Here is a 17,421-nt window from a genome sequence, read left to right on the forward strand (position 1 = left end):
TTAAAGGAATAAACGCTTGAAATAAATCACTCTGTTTGTAGTGAATCTATATGAATTTCACTTTTTGAATTGAATTACTGAAATAAATTAACTTTTTGATGATATTCTAGCTTTCAACTGGTCTGTCATGTCTTCAAAACCAGTAATAAAAACTTTGTTTTATTCACTTAGTAAACAACTATTTTTGTTTGTCTCTGCAGAGGTAGTCTGTTCCTTCTGACCTACCTGCTCTTTCCAGTCAATGTGCTGGTGGGTGTGCTGCTGGGCATTTGGAGGCTGGTAATCACAGCTCTGTTCAACATTGCCCATTTCGGTCGTGTTGACATCAGCCTTCTGAACCGAAATGTGGAGGCTTTCGACCCAGGTACGTCAGACTGTAGGAGTATAATCTACAGCTTAATTCAGCAGTTTTCATTTACCTGTCAAAGACCCATTTTGAGGGTAATGCATTCCCTCCCCACCCTTGAGAGAGTGGGTGTGGCTGCAAATTGTAATTGGTTGCAAATTTAGTTTTATTAGTCTACAGTCTACAGTAAAATTTAGAATATTTTATTTTTTATTTATTTAATTAAATGCACTATAAAAAATTTACAAAGCACAGATAAAATATTCTCCCCAGTGTGTTCCTCAGTTTGAGAACCACTTACCTTATTTTTACTATGTTTTTCCCAGTGTATAGTTCATTATTATTCTCTGATATTTCCAAATTGAAAACCTAAGACAATAAGAAATAGTTTATATTAACATTTCTGTCACAACATGTTCATACATTGTAAAGGCAACTAGTATTTTCATAAGTTATAAACAAAACAGCTCTTAAAGATCAAAGTATTTGTTGAACGCATGCACATAAATTATACTGTATTGGGAATTCCCTCCTCTCCAGTACATGGAAAAACTGTGAGAAATTCAATCCCTCCCCATAATTTATAGCCAGCAATGATTGCTCTGTAATCTTTAAGACTGGCTTGATATGAATGCTCTGCACAGCTGGAGTTCAAGCATAATGCAAGTACTGACAGAATTGCCATTATACACAATATCTCGTGATGGTCTGGAGATTGCTTTTTTTCCACTTCTGTTCTCACCCTGGTTGTTGCTCTGCAGGCTATCGCTTCTATGCCCATTACCTAAAAATTGAGGTCAGTCAGTCTCACCCAGTGATGAAGGCCTTCTGCGGGTTACTGCTGCAGTCACCAGGTCAGGACAAAGGCTCTGGACAGGCAGCTCGGGATGTTGAAGAAGGTGTGTTTCTGTATATGGCTATGGCACAGTAAATGGGTATCATACAGGGCTGTAATTAATTATGGGTGGCAGTGGAAATAAGCCTTTGTGCTTTTGTGTTATCATGTCTATTTGCATTGCTCATACGTGAAAAACAAAGATTTAAAAAATAACAATTAGTTATATCTCAGAGAGCATAGGTGGAGCGCTCCACATAGCAGGGATGAACTATACAGGAAAATGTCCTGTTTTAGGGGCTTTTATGATTAATAAATATTTGGACTATAAATGAAAAAGAGGCAAAATATTCTAAGTTAAACTACTTTTAAATGGAGCTTTAACTATTAAAGCTTTGTTTAGAGTTAAAATGAAGGCCTGCATAATACAGGCATAATACCATATTGTATTTATATTGCTATATTTTGCAGTGTACCTTCTAATATATTGAAAACACATTATTGCACAATTTATGTACACTGGTTAATGATTCATATTTTTTTATGATCATAAATCAATCTTGATTCATATACTCAGCTCAGAGATTTGCAGTTTGAGGGGCACTAGTTTATTTCCTACCTCTGCAGTATCAATGTTGCAAAGGCTGATGTCATGATAACAATCATGAAAAAATATACTGTGCAGCCTTTACCACACAGTGATTTTCTGATCACATCAGGTTTTCTGGTTTATATCCTGTACAATAGACAAGTGTTGCTCTTTAGACCATGTTGCACTGAATCATGGTGGACAAATATTAGACAGGTGCACTGCATATGATTCAGTGCATCTGTGTTTGATTTCTCTAGGGCTTTCCAAGCTGTATTTGCTGAGAGTTGGCCAGCCTTGTTTAAAACCTAATTGACTCATCACACTGTGTAACACGCAGCAAGCGAGCGTATCTATCCTGATTAAATTTGTCAGTATAAATTGGGCTGTAATATGCAATAAGGCTCTTTGGCCTCTGCTATTGCCCTTAATCGCACCTGCCATAGACAAGGCACCTCTGTTCATAGTGCAAACATCCTGTTTCTAATGCACAGCCCAAGCTGCTGAGCAGGGATTGATCAGGTGGACCTTTTATGCCTCGATATAAAAATAACTTGCACTTTTCTCTCACAGGGATGTGAAAGTCACTGAAATAGGGGGTGGTGACAGATGCTGAGATTGCCAAGGCGTTAATACACTGTTATTGAAAGCAGATGGTGAACAGGGGCTCTAATATCTTTGATTAAACTCTGTTAGACTCCTTTTGAACATCCTGCCATGTACAGATTGCTCTGTGCCTTTTCCGTGGCTTTCCAATTTGGGAATATTTGTTGGACGTTTGCAAAGATACAGTAGTAATTCCATTTGAACAGAGGTCTATTGTGTAGGGGAGATTAGCATTAGGCCGGTGGATTACACAGATGGACCACTCTAATTGACTGTTTCATATTTATGCAGCCCGGAGGGCCTGCGTTTTTCAGCGTGGTAATGGCAAGCTCAATATGGCCCAACTGTGCTCCAAAGATTGCTTTAGAGCTGTCTGTAAAGGCTCTAACTCTCTGATGGCCCTCATTTACTGCATTGCAGTACACTGGCTTTCACACTTTAAGTATGTTAATGGTGCTCTACACATGAATAGGTTTCCCTGCATATGTATCACATGGAAATGTTGAAGGGAAAATAGAAAAAGATGTACAAACTCAGATGGAGATTTGTAAGTGTATATTTCACATATGAAAATAGCCCTGCTGAAATGGAACCTAATTTTAGTCCACTGAACATTTGCAGGAATCCAGCTGGTCTCACAGGACAAGAAACCAAACAAGGTGACCAATGGGAAGCGAGCACGTGGACATTGGTATCTCCTCTACACACTGGTCAATAACCCGTCCTTGGTGGGGTCCAGAAAGCACTTTCAGCGACAGAGCTCTGAGAGCTTCATTAATGGGACCCTCACCTGGAGCTCCAAAGAAGGCAGCAAAACAGAGAGCAGCAGCACAACAGAGGCCAGCAAGGAGGCAGAAAGGGCTGCATCTGAGAACTGAAATTGATAACAGATAAAAAAAAACATATCTTCATATCCATATCCTCCCAATACACACACTGGCTATCAGGCAGATTATGAAGATAGTATTACTTATCTCTGTATAGAACTGCATTTGTCCTGGGTAAGTGCACTTACAGCTTAGTGCCTCAGGAAGAACTGCCGACTCTCTTTGTCTGGGTGAAGGAAGCACTGTTTCCTTTGTGAATTAGATTTTTTTTTTGTCTGTCTGTCTTTGTCCAGAAAGGAGATCAGGAAATTTAGTATGGCACCGAGCGCCCTGTAACTACTTATGTGAAGTGGTTAGATTGTTTGAATACTTATGATTGTACAGGATGTGTATGTCTTCCAGGAAAAAAAAATCTATGTAATATTCATTCCCATGAGTTTTCCTTCATTAGTATGGTTTGCACTGCTTATGAAAAGAAAGGCTTGAACTAAGGCGTATGTTCATTTTGAGCTGATATATAAATGAAGTGTACTGGCTACTGGCTCTAACTCTTGTTGTTTATATATATATATCATTGTAGGTTTCTAAAAATCTGAAAATCTCAAAATGAACATCATAGAAACATTGAAGTTTTCCTTTAAAGCCTGACTACTCGCTTCATTTTGTTTCAAAAGTGCCTCCTGTTACGTTTGAAGAAAACGAATGAATGACATTAATTTGTGATTAAACTAAACTAACATATAAAATTGAAATAAAGACAATGACATAAAGCCTGAGCAGCCTCGTGCTTTAAACAAAGGAACGCACACCGCACTGCAGACTACACGACATTTCATGGTCAGTAGGATTTTTTTTTTTGTATTATTTGTATTCAAACAATACATTTCCTACCCATTGGCTTAGACTACGTTCTTCGTCTTTAGTTTGGGTACCATCATCTATTTTAATTCTTAAGTTAGGTTAATTTAAATCCTGTTTCAGATAAGCTTTAATCAAGTTTTTTTTCTTTAACTATTGTAAATGACATATGATAGATTTATAAACATTCACCTTTCCCTCTGGTAAATAGAATTTAGTGTGTTTTAAGGGAAACGCGCTTTAGGATCACAGCGGTATATTTACACAGTTCTTCGTTCACTTGTTGATTTTCCCTTTTTTATTTTCTCATTTTCTGTCGTTTTCTTTAATAAAGCGTATCCAATCCGAAGTGGTTCTTTCTGGCTTTGATGGTGTGTTGTGATTAAATACTGAAAGTGCTGCTCTGTCGGATCAGAATAACAGCTGGCGCGCGCTCTGAACACCTGGATTTGATTCCTTTGTTCTCCGCCGCGGCTCTGACCGACAGAACCGACACTGACCAAAATGACGCTAATGTTTTTCGTCTCACGTTTCTTTCCTGAGCGTTTCTGAGAGAGCAAAGAGAAACCTCTGCGCGGGGACGCGCGGCTCGGGTACTCGAGCGCGCAATATATTTGGAAAAGTTTTACACATAACGGACACGTACGTTCACTAGAACATGTCATATATAGATTTGTTTTATTTGTTTAGGATTAAATATGGCGACTTTTTTTACAACAAATGTAAAGTTATTGTGCCAATGGTTTTCCCACATTTTACATTTGCTGTTTGCAAATAGTAGATGTTGTGCTTTTATTTATCCAGATAAATACAGGTTAATAAAAATGCTTATTTTCCTGCGCCCAAAGCGAGGATATGACGTGTTTAAAAACTAAAAGCTGAAAGCGTTTGAATCAATGCGAGGAATAAATCAAATCTATCCACGTTCTTTCATCATTTTATTTAGTTTACGTACAGAAAATCATATCAAAATCTCTGAAGGATCGGAAGATTTTTTTTACAACATCGCTGAACATTTCGACAAGAATTCACCAAAAAAAAAAAAAATATACAGGACTCCTCGCTGGTCACAATGATGGACAGAGCCAGCAAGTGATTTATCAAAACAGAGGAGCACATCTTTTCAGTTTACTTCTGGGCTTCACACCACATACGGACACTGAGAATATCTACCGTCCTACAGCCTAATAAAACACACTGGAAAAATACGGACATGTGACATGCCACGAACACGTTCAAATCTTAAAGCAGAGAAGAGGACACGTTCAATCCAGTCCAGAAAAGGCGAGAGGAGTCCGCTCGCAGGAGAAAACACATTAGTTTTGGAGTCTCACAGCACACACTAAGTCACCTGCTTTTTTTTCCCCACGCTATTTGTTTTCTTCAGACACAGACCGTGTAAACGGTTAACGTAAAATTCCCTTCAGCGAGCGCTCTCTGGATGTAGATGGCCACGGAATGAGCACTACGAATGACTCTTGCATTACCCTCGAATTAACTGGCGTTTCTATGACATACTGACCGTTACCGTGAGTCTGACTTTTCAACACGGATGCGATGACTGTTCGGGGTGGGTGTGGAGAGAGAGAGAGGGGGGGGGGGGGTTCTCTGCGGTAGTTTGAGTGTACAGCTCAGCCTGAGGTTTGTTGGAAGTTATAGTCCCTTTGTTCCGCAGCTGCGCACTGAGCCCCATTTGCGATAAGAAATATATATACATTTGCTGAGGTAAAACTGAGTGTCGCACCTTTCTCAGGGGCACGACAACAAGGTGAGATGATTACCTGGTTTTGGAATGTGTTCGAAAGTTTACTATTTTACATATTTCTTCCCTTTCAGCGAGACTTTTTAAATGATCAGCGCGGCTCTTTGTAGTTGCCGTTGATTTCCTCAGATATATTCACCGCCTCGGCCCCTAACGGTAACCTGTCGCTGTACTCAGAGCCCACCTCGAACTCCTCCTGAGTTTTGGACTGTGATTCCGGAATGGACTCGGCCACTACGCTGCCCTCCCCTTCTTCCCCTTCCCCTTCCCCTTCCCCCTCCTCGGCACCAGCCTCTCCATCCCCCTCGCCCAGCTCACTCGCGTCGAAGTTCTTCTCCGATTCCACGAAAGATGCCCTTGGATCGAAATCTGTGGCTATGTGCTTCTCCATCTGATCCGGGTTCTGTGCTTTCATGATGAGTTTGTAGGTCTTGCCTTGATACTTGTAGAGCAGATGACAGCAGGTGGCTCCCAGCAGGGGCACGGTGGCCAAGCCCAGCAAGAAAATACTGACCACCACAATGATAAGTAAAGAGGGGATTTTCTTCCTTGTGGTGAAGACCACTTGGACCTGACAGTCCTGCCCCCCGTATGTGAGGCACAGTGTGTAATTAGTGCCTGGCTGTAAGCCCTGGAAGCGATAAGTATTGACACCTTCTTCTATCTTTGACCACTGAACTACTGAATGCCCATTGCCAGTGCTAACACAAATATACAACATGTCCATGGGGGATTTCTTCAGCGATGTCTGGTAAAGACTGAACGGCTCTTTGTTCACAGTTTCTAGGTCCTGCACTTGGTTTATATGTAGGTTTGATTTGGCACTGGCCACCTGCAGGGGGTTGAGCTGGACTTTAGCCTCGGTTTCTGACACCTCCAGCGCAATCACTCCAAAATCAAAGGTGTACTGTTTAAGATCATCCAAACTCAGGTTAAAAGCATGGTTAGATATATACTGTGAGCCATCGCTTGTTCCACACTTGCTGGCAAATGGTAACGTGTCAGAGCCCTCCTCAACTTGTTCAGTATTAATAGTGATGGACGATGTTCCAGTTGGTTGAACCTTTGTCTTCTCATGTTTGGGCCACATACTGATCACACTGTTGGAGCTCTTTGGTCCAGGTTTATTTACAGGTGGACTGATGCCGAGTTTTGGGTCCAGTATGTAGCTGGTGGCATGTTTTTTGGCACCAGCCATAGTAAGTTTCATTGTGCTTTCAGCTTTGCCCATGTCATTGATCGCAGAGCAGCTGTAGTTTCCATCTTCTTTTTTGCTCATGTGAGGAATAATTAGGGTCCCATTTTGAAAGATGAGGAGCCTCGCGTTAGTAGGTGGCCCATTAACAGGAACCTCACTATTTTCAACAATGGAAGGCAATGAAAATGTTAAAAGCTGGTTTCCTGTAAATATTTCCCATTCAATGGTAGGTTTTGGGCTCCCTTTAGCTTCACAGTTCAACATGACTGTGTATCCCTCATACAGTTCTGTGCTTTCGAGGTTGGGCTGAGAGGTTATGGTAACTGTTGGGGATTCACAGTCTAGTTGGGGAATTTTTGTGACCTCTACACCTTCTAAATCTGCAGGGGCATTGCACACAATATTGTTCTGGTCTGGGATGGAGATTTTAGACTGAAGAATCCATTCCTTCATCCATTCAAGCTTACAAGAGCAGATGAAAGGATTGAAGTAAAGCTGAAGGTGCACCAAGGAGGTGAGAGCATCAAAAGTCCCCTCTGCGATGGTAGTAAATTTGTTGTTGTTGATGCGAACTGAACGTAGATCTTTCAGGTTAGTAAAAGCATCCTTAGGCAGGCTGACCATTTCATTGTGGTTCATCTTTAGCAGCTGAAGGGCAGGGAGGTTAGCAAGGTCCTCCCATGGAAAATTCACAATTTTATTATAGCTTAGGTCTAGGTTCCTCAGCTGAGTCATCGGTGCCAGTGTGTTTTTCTCAATGCTAGTTATTTCATTGTGGGCAAGCCAAAGAGACGTAACTTGGGTAACGTTTACAAAGTTGTTGGAATTCAATACTGTGATCTTGTTTGCTGAAAGGCTTAGAGTTGTCACATTGAATGGCAAGCCCACAGGTACCAGCAGAAGATCTTTGTAAGCACAGTCCACAAAGTGATGGGTAGCTTTATCAGAGCAGGTACACTGCTCAACGCAGCCCTGCACACTCACAATGACTGCGGTCCCCAAGGCAAAGAGCACCAGGTAGCCGGGCGCCATTTTCAGCACCTGCACAGAACACATTTACAAGGATGGGGATGAGTATAATGCATGCTGTATACTGTTTATGCATCAAACTCAAAGCAGTAATTTAAAAGCAAGACTAATGCACATTCTGCTCATGTTAACACATTCTGTTTCAACTTATAAAATCTTATTTTGCATGTGCTGATACAGAAACGTACTTACCCAGTATTCAAGAGTTAAAAAAAACATTTAGTTACATAATTGCAAAGATGCTGAACGAACAATTTGCGCAGATAAGAGTTTAATAGTTTGAAAACACTTCACTCTAGAGCAGCAGTCAGTCGTATAGTGAATCACTGGGTAAACGAGAGCAACGCGGCTTTCGAAGAGCTGCAGTTGAAATGTACAGCATTTGTATACAGCGGGAAAAGCGCAGGAGTCTGTGCGGAATACCCGCTCTCAGCCAAAAGAGCGCATGACTCCGCACGGTTTAGTTTTCCAGTAGACGGTGCTAAACGCCCCAAAACACTTACACATGGGTAATCATTCCTATTTACATATTTATTTAAGCCTTGCTTTCAAATCCGTCTACAACAACATAAGCGCGACTAAAACGGCATGCTCCCTTGTGCTCGAAACTTTATTTTCTCCAATGCAACTGTATTCGTTTTAGTTTCACTTGGACAGTTTCTGCTTTCAATCCTAATACTTAATCCCAACTCTTAAAAGACCTTACAGTCGCGTGACGGAACTCCGTGGTGGTGCCTTACCTGTGCGCGCGGATCTCCACTCCTCTTACAGAAAACAAACTGAATCGATATGTGGTTAAATATAACACGGATTATCTAGAAGCTGTTGGCAAAATGACCCCAAAACATCTTGAGCACTCCTGTGTTACTTTGGACGAAGACGCCGTGTTTTTCGACGGACGGCAGATGAGACATTTTAGTGTCAGTGAGACGCTGAGTCCGCAGGCGCTTCTCTGCTTCTGCTCGAGCTGGAGCAGAAACCTTTGCGCGTTCCCGCCTCCATAGTGGAAATGGGAGGACTCGTGAACGCGCAGCCTCTCCCTTGTACCTCCAGTTAAAGCTACAGGGACCTCGCCCCATGGAAACATACATGACTTAAATAAATATCTTCATTTATTTCGTCCTCTGTCACATGACTTGTTTATAAAATATTCCTTTTATATTGTGTTTGTTCTGAATAATATGAAATAGTTGAATGCTGCAAGCTGTGGATACAGTAGAAAACAACAGGTCATTTTCAACCATATATTTGAATTAGGCTGATTATAACAGCAGGAGGAAGTTACAGATAATACATGATAGGGTCATAGGTCACTGGGAACACAAACATAAGCATAAAGATAACAGTAAAGGCAACTAACGGTGCCTGAGACATTTCAACATTTTATTCCTTTTCCTCGAGTCCATGACACAAACCATTCTGAGCTTTTCCTTAAAAACATTTTTTATGATAAAAAAAAAAGAATCAAAAGTAACAGAAAAATGAAAAAATAAATAAAATAACTGATTTGCAGTTCAGCATCCACTTTGTTACAATATATACCTGCTTAGTTTGTTGTAAGCTTCCCAAATAACACTAATTTGACGACTCATTTCCAGTGGAAATCAACTATTTTAACCTAGTTAACACGTCTCTGTGGTGTTTCTATACACTAGAAGACGTATCATGAGTGAAATAAGTTGTCTTTGCCATGGCTGAATGTTTCCAATTTGAAACTGCAGTGTCCAAAGACAGTTTAAAATGGGCAAATCACAGAGAGCTGGGTTTCTTATGTCATAAATCTGAAGAACCAATCCTGGGGCAGCAGGTCAGTGGTGGAGTGGTGAACTGAGCTAAAGACTGTGAATGACTGCATATTCACAGATCCACAGATATTTTGGAAATAACTTCTAAACATGCAGTTTTGATGAACAGAGATTGTCTGTCTCTTTCTATTTGGAAAAGTCCATGAATATATTTATGAACAGGAGTTTGCAAAAGCTATCTTTAATATACACATACTGTGAGAATTTCCCTCTTTTTCTAATTACAATCAGACACACCCAACTGCTTTTTGGTGCGACGAAATGGTCAACATAAAATACAAACTATTATTGCATTATTTTTTAAGATATAATTTAATCTCGATGTGTGCTGCTTATAGACCTGCTTGTACACAAAAGGATGCAGTCTACATTTAGACACATTTAAAGCCATGCCCAGGATTCACGAAACAGCTCATTTGCACAATGTTGATTTGCGATTAGAAATGAAAGACAGCGAGTTTGACTATTTGCTGAAATACTCCTGAATTATGTTCGTTTTATCAAGAACACTGGGTTCATATCTTAAAGAACAGTAAGTTTTAAAAACCATAAAATATAATTCATACTCTCCTTTTAGTTATCAGTCCCGAGGCCGAGGCTGTTTGCTGTTGCTGGAAGGCTCGAAGCGCTGGCGTGTCTCAATTCTTTGCCCACACCGCCATCTAGTGCCCTGTCTTATTACATGCAACCTTATTACCATTTGGTGGTTCTTTGGGGTAACCCTCTAAAGATGGGGGTCCTTTTAAATGTGTGCCTATGTCAGAGTATCAAGAACAGTCTATTTTAAAGCTCAGCCCTTTCTTTTACTCTTTTGTTTGGTCCATAATTATCTTGTTATGGAAACGTAAGGAGAAAAGTAAGGCCCTTTCTCACCTGGAATGATACAGAGAAACATTCATTCATTCATTGTCTGTAACCGCTTGTCCAGTACAGGGTCACGGTGGGTCCGGAGCCTACCCAGAATCACTGGGTGCGAGGCACAGAGAAACATGTTCATGTGTTTGTTACTAGCAGTACTGAATACTGATGTCTTGCGAGATAAAACACAACAGCAGAATTTGAGAGCATAAAGGCACCATTGTTTTGTTTAAAGGATTTCCAAACAAGCATTAACCCTGAGTCATCATGTGCCAGCCCAGACACAACTGGCCATCCCAGAAAACCCACATTTTTAATGCCTCGTTTGTTGGTCAAGGACTTTTCGTTACCTGGCTCGTCTATGTCCCTTTCAAATATAACCTACCTCTTAATTTGAATACCTCATTTCCAGAGCACACGACTATAATAAATCATTAATCATTCATTGTCTGTAACCACCTATCCAGTTCAGGGTCGCAGTGGGTCTGAAGCCTAGAGGAGGACACAACCTGGAGGGGGCGCCAATCTCCCACACTTCACAGACGCCACACAGTCACTGGAGCAGGGCTCAAAACCACAACCTCAGGACCCTGGAGCTGTGTGACAGCGACACTAGCTGTTGCCCAACCGTGCTGCCATAAATCATTAATGTTCATTAAAAATCATTATGTCCAAGTGATGAATTTTTTTAAATATAGTTTTTGTATTTATTATTTTAAAGGCCACTGAGTATTAGTCTAGACTAAAACTCCATTTTCCCAATAGTAACAGGCCATGGTTCTTGCTTTGTAAAATATACTTTATTGAAAATTCTAAGGGCGGCACGGTGGCGCAGCAGGTAGTGTCGCAGTCACACAGCTCCAGGGGCCTGGAGGTTGTGGGTTCGATTCCAGCTCCGGGTGACTGTCTGTGAGGAGTTGGTGTGTTCTCCCCGTGTCCGCGTGGGTTTCCTCCGGGTGCTCCGGTTTCCTCCCACAGTCCAAAACCACACGTTGCAGGTGGATTGGCTACTCGAAAGTGTCCGTAGGTGTGAGTGAATGTGTGTGTGTCTGTGTTGCCCTGTGAAGGACTGGCGTCCCCTCCAGGGTGTATTCCCGCCTTGCGCCCGATGATTCCAGGTAGGCTCTGGACCCACCGTGACCCTAAATTGGATAAGCGGTTACAGATAATGGATGGATGGATGGATGAAAATTCTAAATCATTACATGGCATCAAGAGCACTTAAAACATAGTTAACAATCACAGAAACAGTACACATTATTCACAATATCAAAGTGTTCATAAAATGTAGTATAGTATTAAAAAAAGGAAAAATTACAAAAATATATTGGCACATGTTAAGTTACGATATTAGTAGTATCTATAAAATGTATAAAAATATATTGGTTCTTCTGTCCAATATTTGTAGACTTTTATTTATGTTTGCTGATGATTAAAATGGATTATGAATTATCATTTTACACCTGGTGTTTCAGATTTGATAGTTTTCCATGCACAGGATAAAAAGGTTCCTCAAAGACTCAGAGGGAATAATCATTAAAGTTTTTTACATTTATTTTAAAATGTATGCCAAAGTTATTCGTTCTTTTCGCATGTGTCCACAGGCCTCTGACAGTGAATCAGGAGGTGTTCTAATATTTCATCTTTATCCCCCAGAATAGGTCATAAGTTAGTGGTGACATCAGCTCCAATTCACAAAATAACTCGTTGCTAGTCTACTTATGTGAACTCATTTACCTTAAAATGAATTGGCAGCTGGCACCAGGAAGTAGCAGTCAGTGGTAGCTCACAATTATGGAGAGGCAGTATTAACATAGAAAGGCATCGGCATCTTACGTTCGCGTGACGCTGGCACATGCCAGTGACATCGGCACCTTACGTACGGGTGACAGTGGCATCGATTTTTTTTTTTTTTTTTTTTGACAGTGGCATGTGCCTCTGTTTTGCGCAAATGCCGATGACATTGACATCCGTTTTATGACACTGGCATATACTCCACTTCATTGTTGAACATCTGCCAGTAAGTTTAGCTAGCATTTGGATGTTTAAACTAGCTATATATTTAACTACTCAGTAAACAAGGAACGTCCCTGGACGTTCAAAATAGGTTTAAAAGTAGTCTGTCCGTCAAACACATATTTTAAACGTCAATGGACGTCCAAAATCCATCTTAATAAGTTAGTTAAGTGGTGACCAATCTATAACGTCAGTGGACGTCCAAAACGCGTTTTATACAAGTAATTTATTTCGGGACCAATTAATAACGTCAACGGACGTCCAAAATACGTCTAATACTCGTTTTTTCAATGTCTGTGCTTGGTCGTCTTTTCAACGTTCACTTTCAACCTTAAGAGAACGTTGATGGCAGTCATTACGTTATTTCAACGTCGAATCAACGGCTAATTGTTTACTGGGTAGCACACGTATGCTACTAGCATGTAAACGGACCAAACAAGTGACATGCTACAAACATAGTCATGTCACTGTGTTCATGGACAATTGAACTACAAGTTCTTCCCAGTAAGGGGTATACGACACTCCTCAAACTCACCACTTTCAAGATGTCCACATACCACAATGCTGCCAAGCAACATTACTACTGGACTACTAGATTAATTAAAATGTCTTTATGGCACGTGAAGCTCTAATAGCCTTGTACAACACTGCATGTCAGATTCTTGAAAGCTGACGTTTCAACCAAGACAATGTATGAGTTTCTGATGAAGGCTCATAATATGTGCTGACATCCAATTCTACTGACATATAATCCAGATTTCCCCTAAATTTCTCCTTTACAATAAAGCCCATGTGTTTATTTAATGACTTCTTTTTAAGTCTTTAACTTGTCCACAAAAACATGGCACTGTGAAAAGATCTGACAGAAAAAAGAATTCAACATTATGTAATTACTACTGAACATTTAGTTTAGCTGTACAAGTCATCAAAAGTCTACAAAAACAACAGATCATAAACAGCACATCATTTTTAAAGTTTTTAATCTCAATAATAAGACAATCATACTGATCACAAAGGAACATTTTGGCCATTAGTATTTCCTCAGCATTTACCAAAATAAATATACCATTATTAACATAAAAATTCAGATTAGAAACAGACTGCTTACTATTGCTAGCATCTTTAAAAAAAACAGAATACTTGAGATGTTTTTTAGAGATGTGGTCCTGGGTGCACTCATCACTCTTTCTACAGAATGGACAAGTACTGTGAGCCTGGATGTCATGAAACAGACCATCAAGTGTTTCAAATGTGTGCCCTAAAAAGCAAAATAAATACAGGATAGAATTAAGGTATCAATGTTAACATGTCAGAGACTTGCAGCACCAGAACGCAGGCACACTTAACCTTATAGTATAGCCCTCTGCCACTTTTAATAGCATTCCTATACAGCATTCTATTGTATATTAGCAGTATAAAATGTATTTCCCATATATTACTGATAACCAGTGAACATGATACTACACGGCATTTAACATTACCTGTATAAAATAATATAAATAATAATGGTAGCTACACCACTATTTGTACTCATTTAATACGTAATAGTACAACACACCTACCGTGCAATGTCCCCATATTGTTTTCTCGTTCTTCTTGAGAAAGACCTTTGGCCCCTAGATGATGCCAGTGTTCAATTTTCTGATTAGGCCTAGCAGGGTTGCTACCTCAATTTAAATTCGAAAATTTTAAAAAGTAATGTTTCATTTAATACACTGTCATATTAGATTTTCACTCTATACACACACACATACATATACATACACACACACACACACATTTATATATATATATATATTACTGCCTCTCATGTTATCGCACGGCAGCATTGTGGTATGTCGTCGTCTTAAAAGTGGTGGTTTTGAGGAGCGTCGTATACCCCTAACTGTGAAGAACTTTTAGTTCAATTGTCCATGAACACAGTGACAGTGGACTGTGTGCGAATAAGGGATGCTATGTTTGTAGCATGTCACATGTTTGGTCCGTTTACATGCTAGTAGCATACGTGCGCTAGTTAAATATATAGCTAGTTTAAACATCCATATGCTAGCTAAACTTAGTCTACTGGCAGATGTTCAACAATGAAGTGGAGTATATGTCAGTGTCATAAAACGGATGTCAATGTCATTGGCATTTGCGCAAAACAGAGGCATATGCCACTGTCAAAAAAAAAAAAAAAAATCGATGCCATTGGCACATGCCACTGTCACCCAAAAAAAAAAATCGATGCCATTGGCACATGCCACTGTCACCCAAAAAAAAAAAATCGATGCCATTGGCACATGCCACTGTCACCAAAAAAAAAATAAAATAGATGCCATTGGCACATGCCCCTGTCACCAAAAAAAAAAAAAAAAATAGATGCCATTGGCACATGCCACTGTCACCAAAAAAAATAAAATAGATGCCATTGGCACATGCCCCTGTCACCAAAAAAAAAAAAAAATAGATGCCATTGGCACATGCCACTGTCACCAAAAAAAAAATAGATGCCATTGGCACATGCCCGTCACCAAAAAAAAAAAAAAAAATAGATGCCATTGGCACATGCCACTGTCACCAAAAAAAAAAAAAAAAAATAGATGCCATTGGCACATGCCACTGTCACCAAAAAAAAAAAATAGATGCCACTGTCACCCGTACGTAAGGTGCCGATGTTACTGGCATGTGCCAGTGTCACGCGAACGTAAGATGCCGATGCCTTTCCATGTTAATACCGCTACTGCAATTATGGAGGTATATTTCAGTGGCGGTTGGCCAATAGGGGGCGCTGGGGGACCGCCCCGTAAAATTATTTAGAGATGTTAAAATTTGTGAAATATATACTGCTTAATCGTTAAACGAATTAGTCATAATGTGTGTTTAATTATCATGATAACATTTTTTTATTGTATTTAATTGCTTGCAGGGCGCCGGTCTACTCAGAGTGTATGCAGTTGCATAAACGTTTGTCAAGCAGACGGTCTGAGGCTGCTGTTTAACTGGTTGCTTAAAACTTTCCACAGGGCGCAGCTGTCTGCACCCCGTATACACCCACTCTTTATTAGAAGTGTGTCAGTCTTGGCTTATTTTTTTAAAGCATCGTGTGATTGGACAGTTCCTGAGTCGATTCATTAACTGATCAGTCAGATGCGGTTCGTCAACTCGGTTCACGTTGAACAATTGCAGGTGGGAGCAGCATTTCTTTCAAAATGAGAGATAATTCAGTTTTGTCTTTAGAAAAACACATTTTCACAAAACGTTCACTTGAAGAACATTTACAAATTCAGCAGCAGGCAAGTGAGCTTACACCCAGGCATGTTCCTGCTCTTGTTATCACAAACGGTGTTGGCTGGCTGGATGCGATATAACCTTGAAAAGAATTAAGAATTTTTTGAGAAACTCAGTGACTCAGGACAGGCTGAATGTATTGGCCATATTGTCAGTGGAGAAGACATAGTGACTGAGTTTACTGACTTTAACCAGAATGTCATTGAGAAGGCCAGAAAGAAAGGAGGGCAAAATTCATGTACAAATAGTGTCAATTAAGTGTCAATTTTTTTTTATTAATTTATTTTTTGTTATTTTGTGCCCCCCTCAAATATATAGCACCAGCTGCCACTGGTGCAAAACCCCTGAGCTCCTGTGACAGTGAAATTTGCAGTTGTAGAAAATATGTGTATCAATAAATTTGAAGTCACTCTCCCACAAATACAATTTAACAGTTAAACCTTTACAAATTCTTCATTGCCGGTTCACAAATCCAATTCTCTTTCTCTCTCTCTCTCTCTCTCTCTCTCTCTCTCTCTCTCTCTCTCTCTCTCACACACACACACACACACACACACATATACAGGTGCTGGTCATAATATTAGAATATCATAAAAAGTTGATTTATTTCAGTAATTCCATTCAAAAATAAAACTTGTATATTATACTCATTCATTACACACAGACTGATATAGTTCAAGTGTTTGTTTCTTTTAATTTGATTATTATAACTGACAACTAATGAAAACTCCAAATTCATTATCTCAGGAAATTAGAATGTTACTTAAAACCAATACAAAAAAATTATTTTTAGAAATGCTGGCCAACTGAAAACTGAAAATTATGAACATGAAAAGTATGAGCAGGTACAGCACTCAATACTTAGATGGGGCTCATTTTGCCTGAATTACTGCAGCAATGTGACATGGCATGGAGTCCATCAGTCTGTGGCACAGCTCAGGTGTTTTATGAGAGCCCAGGTTGCTCTGATAGTGGGCTTCAGCTCTTCTGCATTGTTGGGTCTGGTGTATTTCATCTTCCTCTTCACAATACCCCATAGATTTTCTATGGTGTTAAGGTCAAGTGAGTTTGTTGGCCAATTAAGAACAGGGATACCATGGTCCTTAAACTAGGTACTGACAGCTTTGGCACTGTGTGCAGATGCCAAGTCCTGTTGGAAAATGAATTTTGCATCTCCAAAAAGTTGGTCAGCAGCAGGAAACATGAAGTGCTCTAAAACTTCCTGGTAGACAGCTGCGTTGACCTTGGACCTCAGAAAACACAGTGGACCAACACCAGCCAATGACAAACCATCACTGACTGTGGAAACTTTACACGGGACCTCAAGCAACGTGGCTTTTGTGCCTCTCAAAGGAAATGCAAAATTTACTTTCATCAGAGAACATGACTTTGGACCACTCGGCAGCAGTCCAGTCCTTTTTG

General features: G+C 40.0%; 2 protein-coding genes and 1 long non-coding RNA gene across 7 annotated transcripts in view; 1 reads left to right on the forward strand and 2 right to left on the reverse strand.

Annotated features, from left to right (window-relative positions):
• LOC136694763 (uncharacterized) overlaps positions 1–1,282 on the reverse strand; it is a 1,722-nt gene extending 440 nt beyond the window's left edge. The window contains exons 1-3 of the long non-coding RNA XR_010802236.1: positions 1,158–1,282; positions 648–715; positions 226–374 (exon numbers count right to left, since the gene is read on the reverse strand). This is a non-coding gene — a long non-coding RNA (uncharacterized lncRNA). The remainder of the gene's footprint in view (positions 1–225; positions 375–647; positions 716–1,157) is intronic.
• The window catches only part of stra6 (signaling receptor and transporter of retinol STRA6), a 19,171-nt gene extending 15,217 nt beyond the window's left edge, over positions 1–3,954 (forward strand). For all 5 annotated transcript variants that reach the window (XM_066668552.1, XM_066668557.1, XM_066668553.1 and 2 more), the window contains exons 16-18: positions 201–364; positions 1,108–1,245; positions 2,998–3,954. In XM_066668552.1, coding sequence (XP_066524649.1) covers positions 201–364; positions 1,108–1,245; positions 2,998–3,254 — 559 coding nt within the window. In that variant the 3' untranslated portion in view covers positions 3,255–3,954. The remainder of the gene's footprint in view (positions 1–200; positions 365–1,107; positions 1,246–2,997) is intronic.
• A 1,034-nt stretch (positions 3,955–4,988) lies between these two features.
• Positions 4,989–9,036, reverse strand: islr2 (immunoglobulin superfamily containing leucine-rich repeat 2). Its single transcript, XM_066669037.1, has 2 exons — positions 8,791–9,036; positions 4,989–8,062 (listed from the first exon to the last, which is right to left on the reverse strand). The coding sequence occupies exon 2, from the start codon at positions 8,051–8,053 to the stop codon at positions 5,915–5,917; it is 2,139 nt and encodes a 712-aa protein (XP_066525134.1). The 5' UTR covers positions 8,054–8,062; positions 8,791–9,036; the 3' UTR covers positions 4,989–5,914.
• Positions 9,037–17,421: the final 8,385 nt, after the last annotated feature.

The sequence above is a fragment of the Hoplias malabaricus genome, chromosome 4, assembly GCF_029633855.1.
Source record: "Hoplias malabaricus isolate fHopMal1 chromosome 4, fHopMal1.hap1, whole genome shotgun sequence".
Lineage (NCBI taxonomy): Eukaryota > Metazoa > Chordata > Actinopteri > Characiformes > Erythrinidae > Hoplias > Hoplias malabaricus.

Excerpts from the sequence above, each read along its gene's own strand:
- islr2 (XM_066669037.1), bottom strand. The coding sequence starts at position 8,053 with ATGGCGCCCGGCTACCTGGTGCTCTTTGCCTTGGGGACCGCAGTCATT.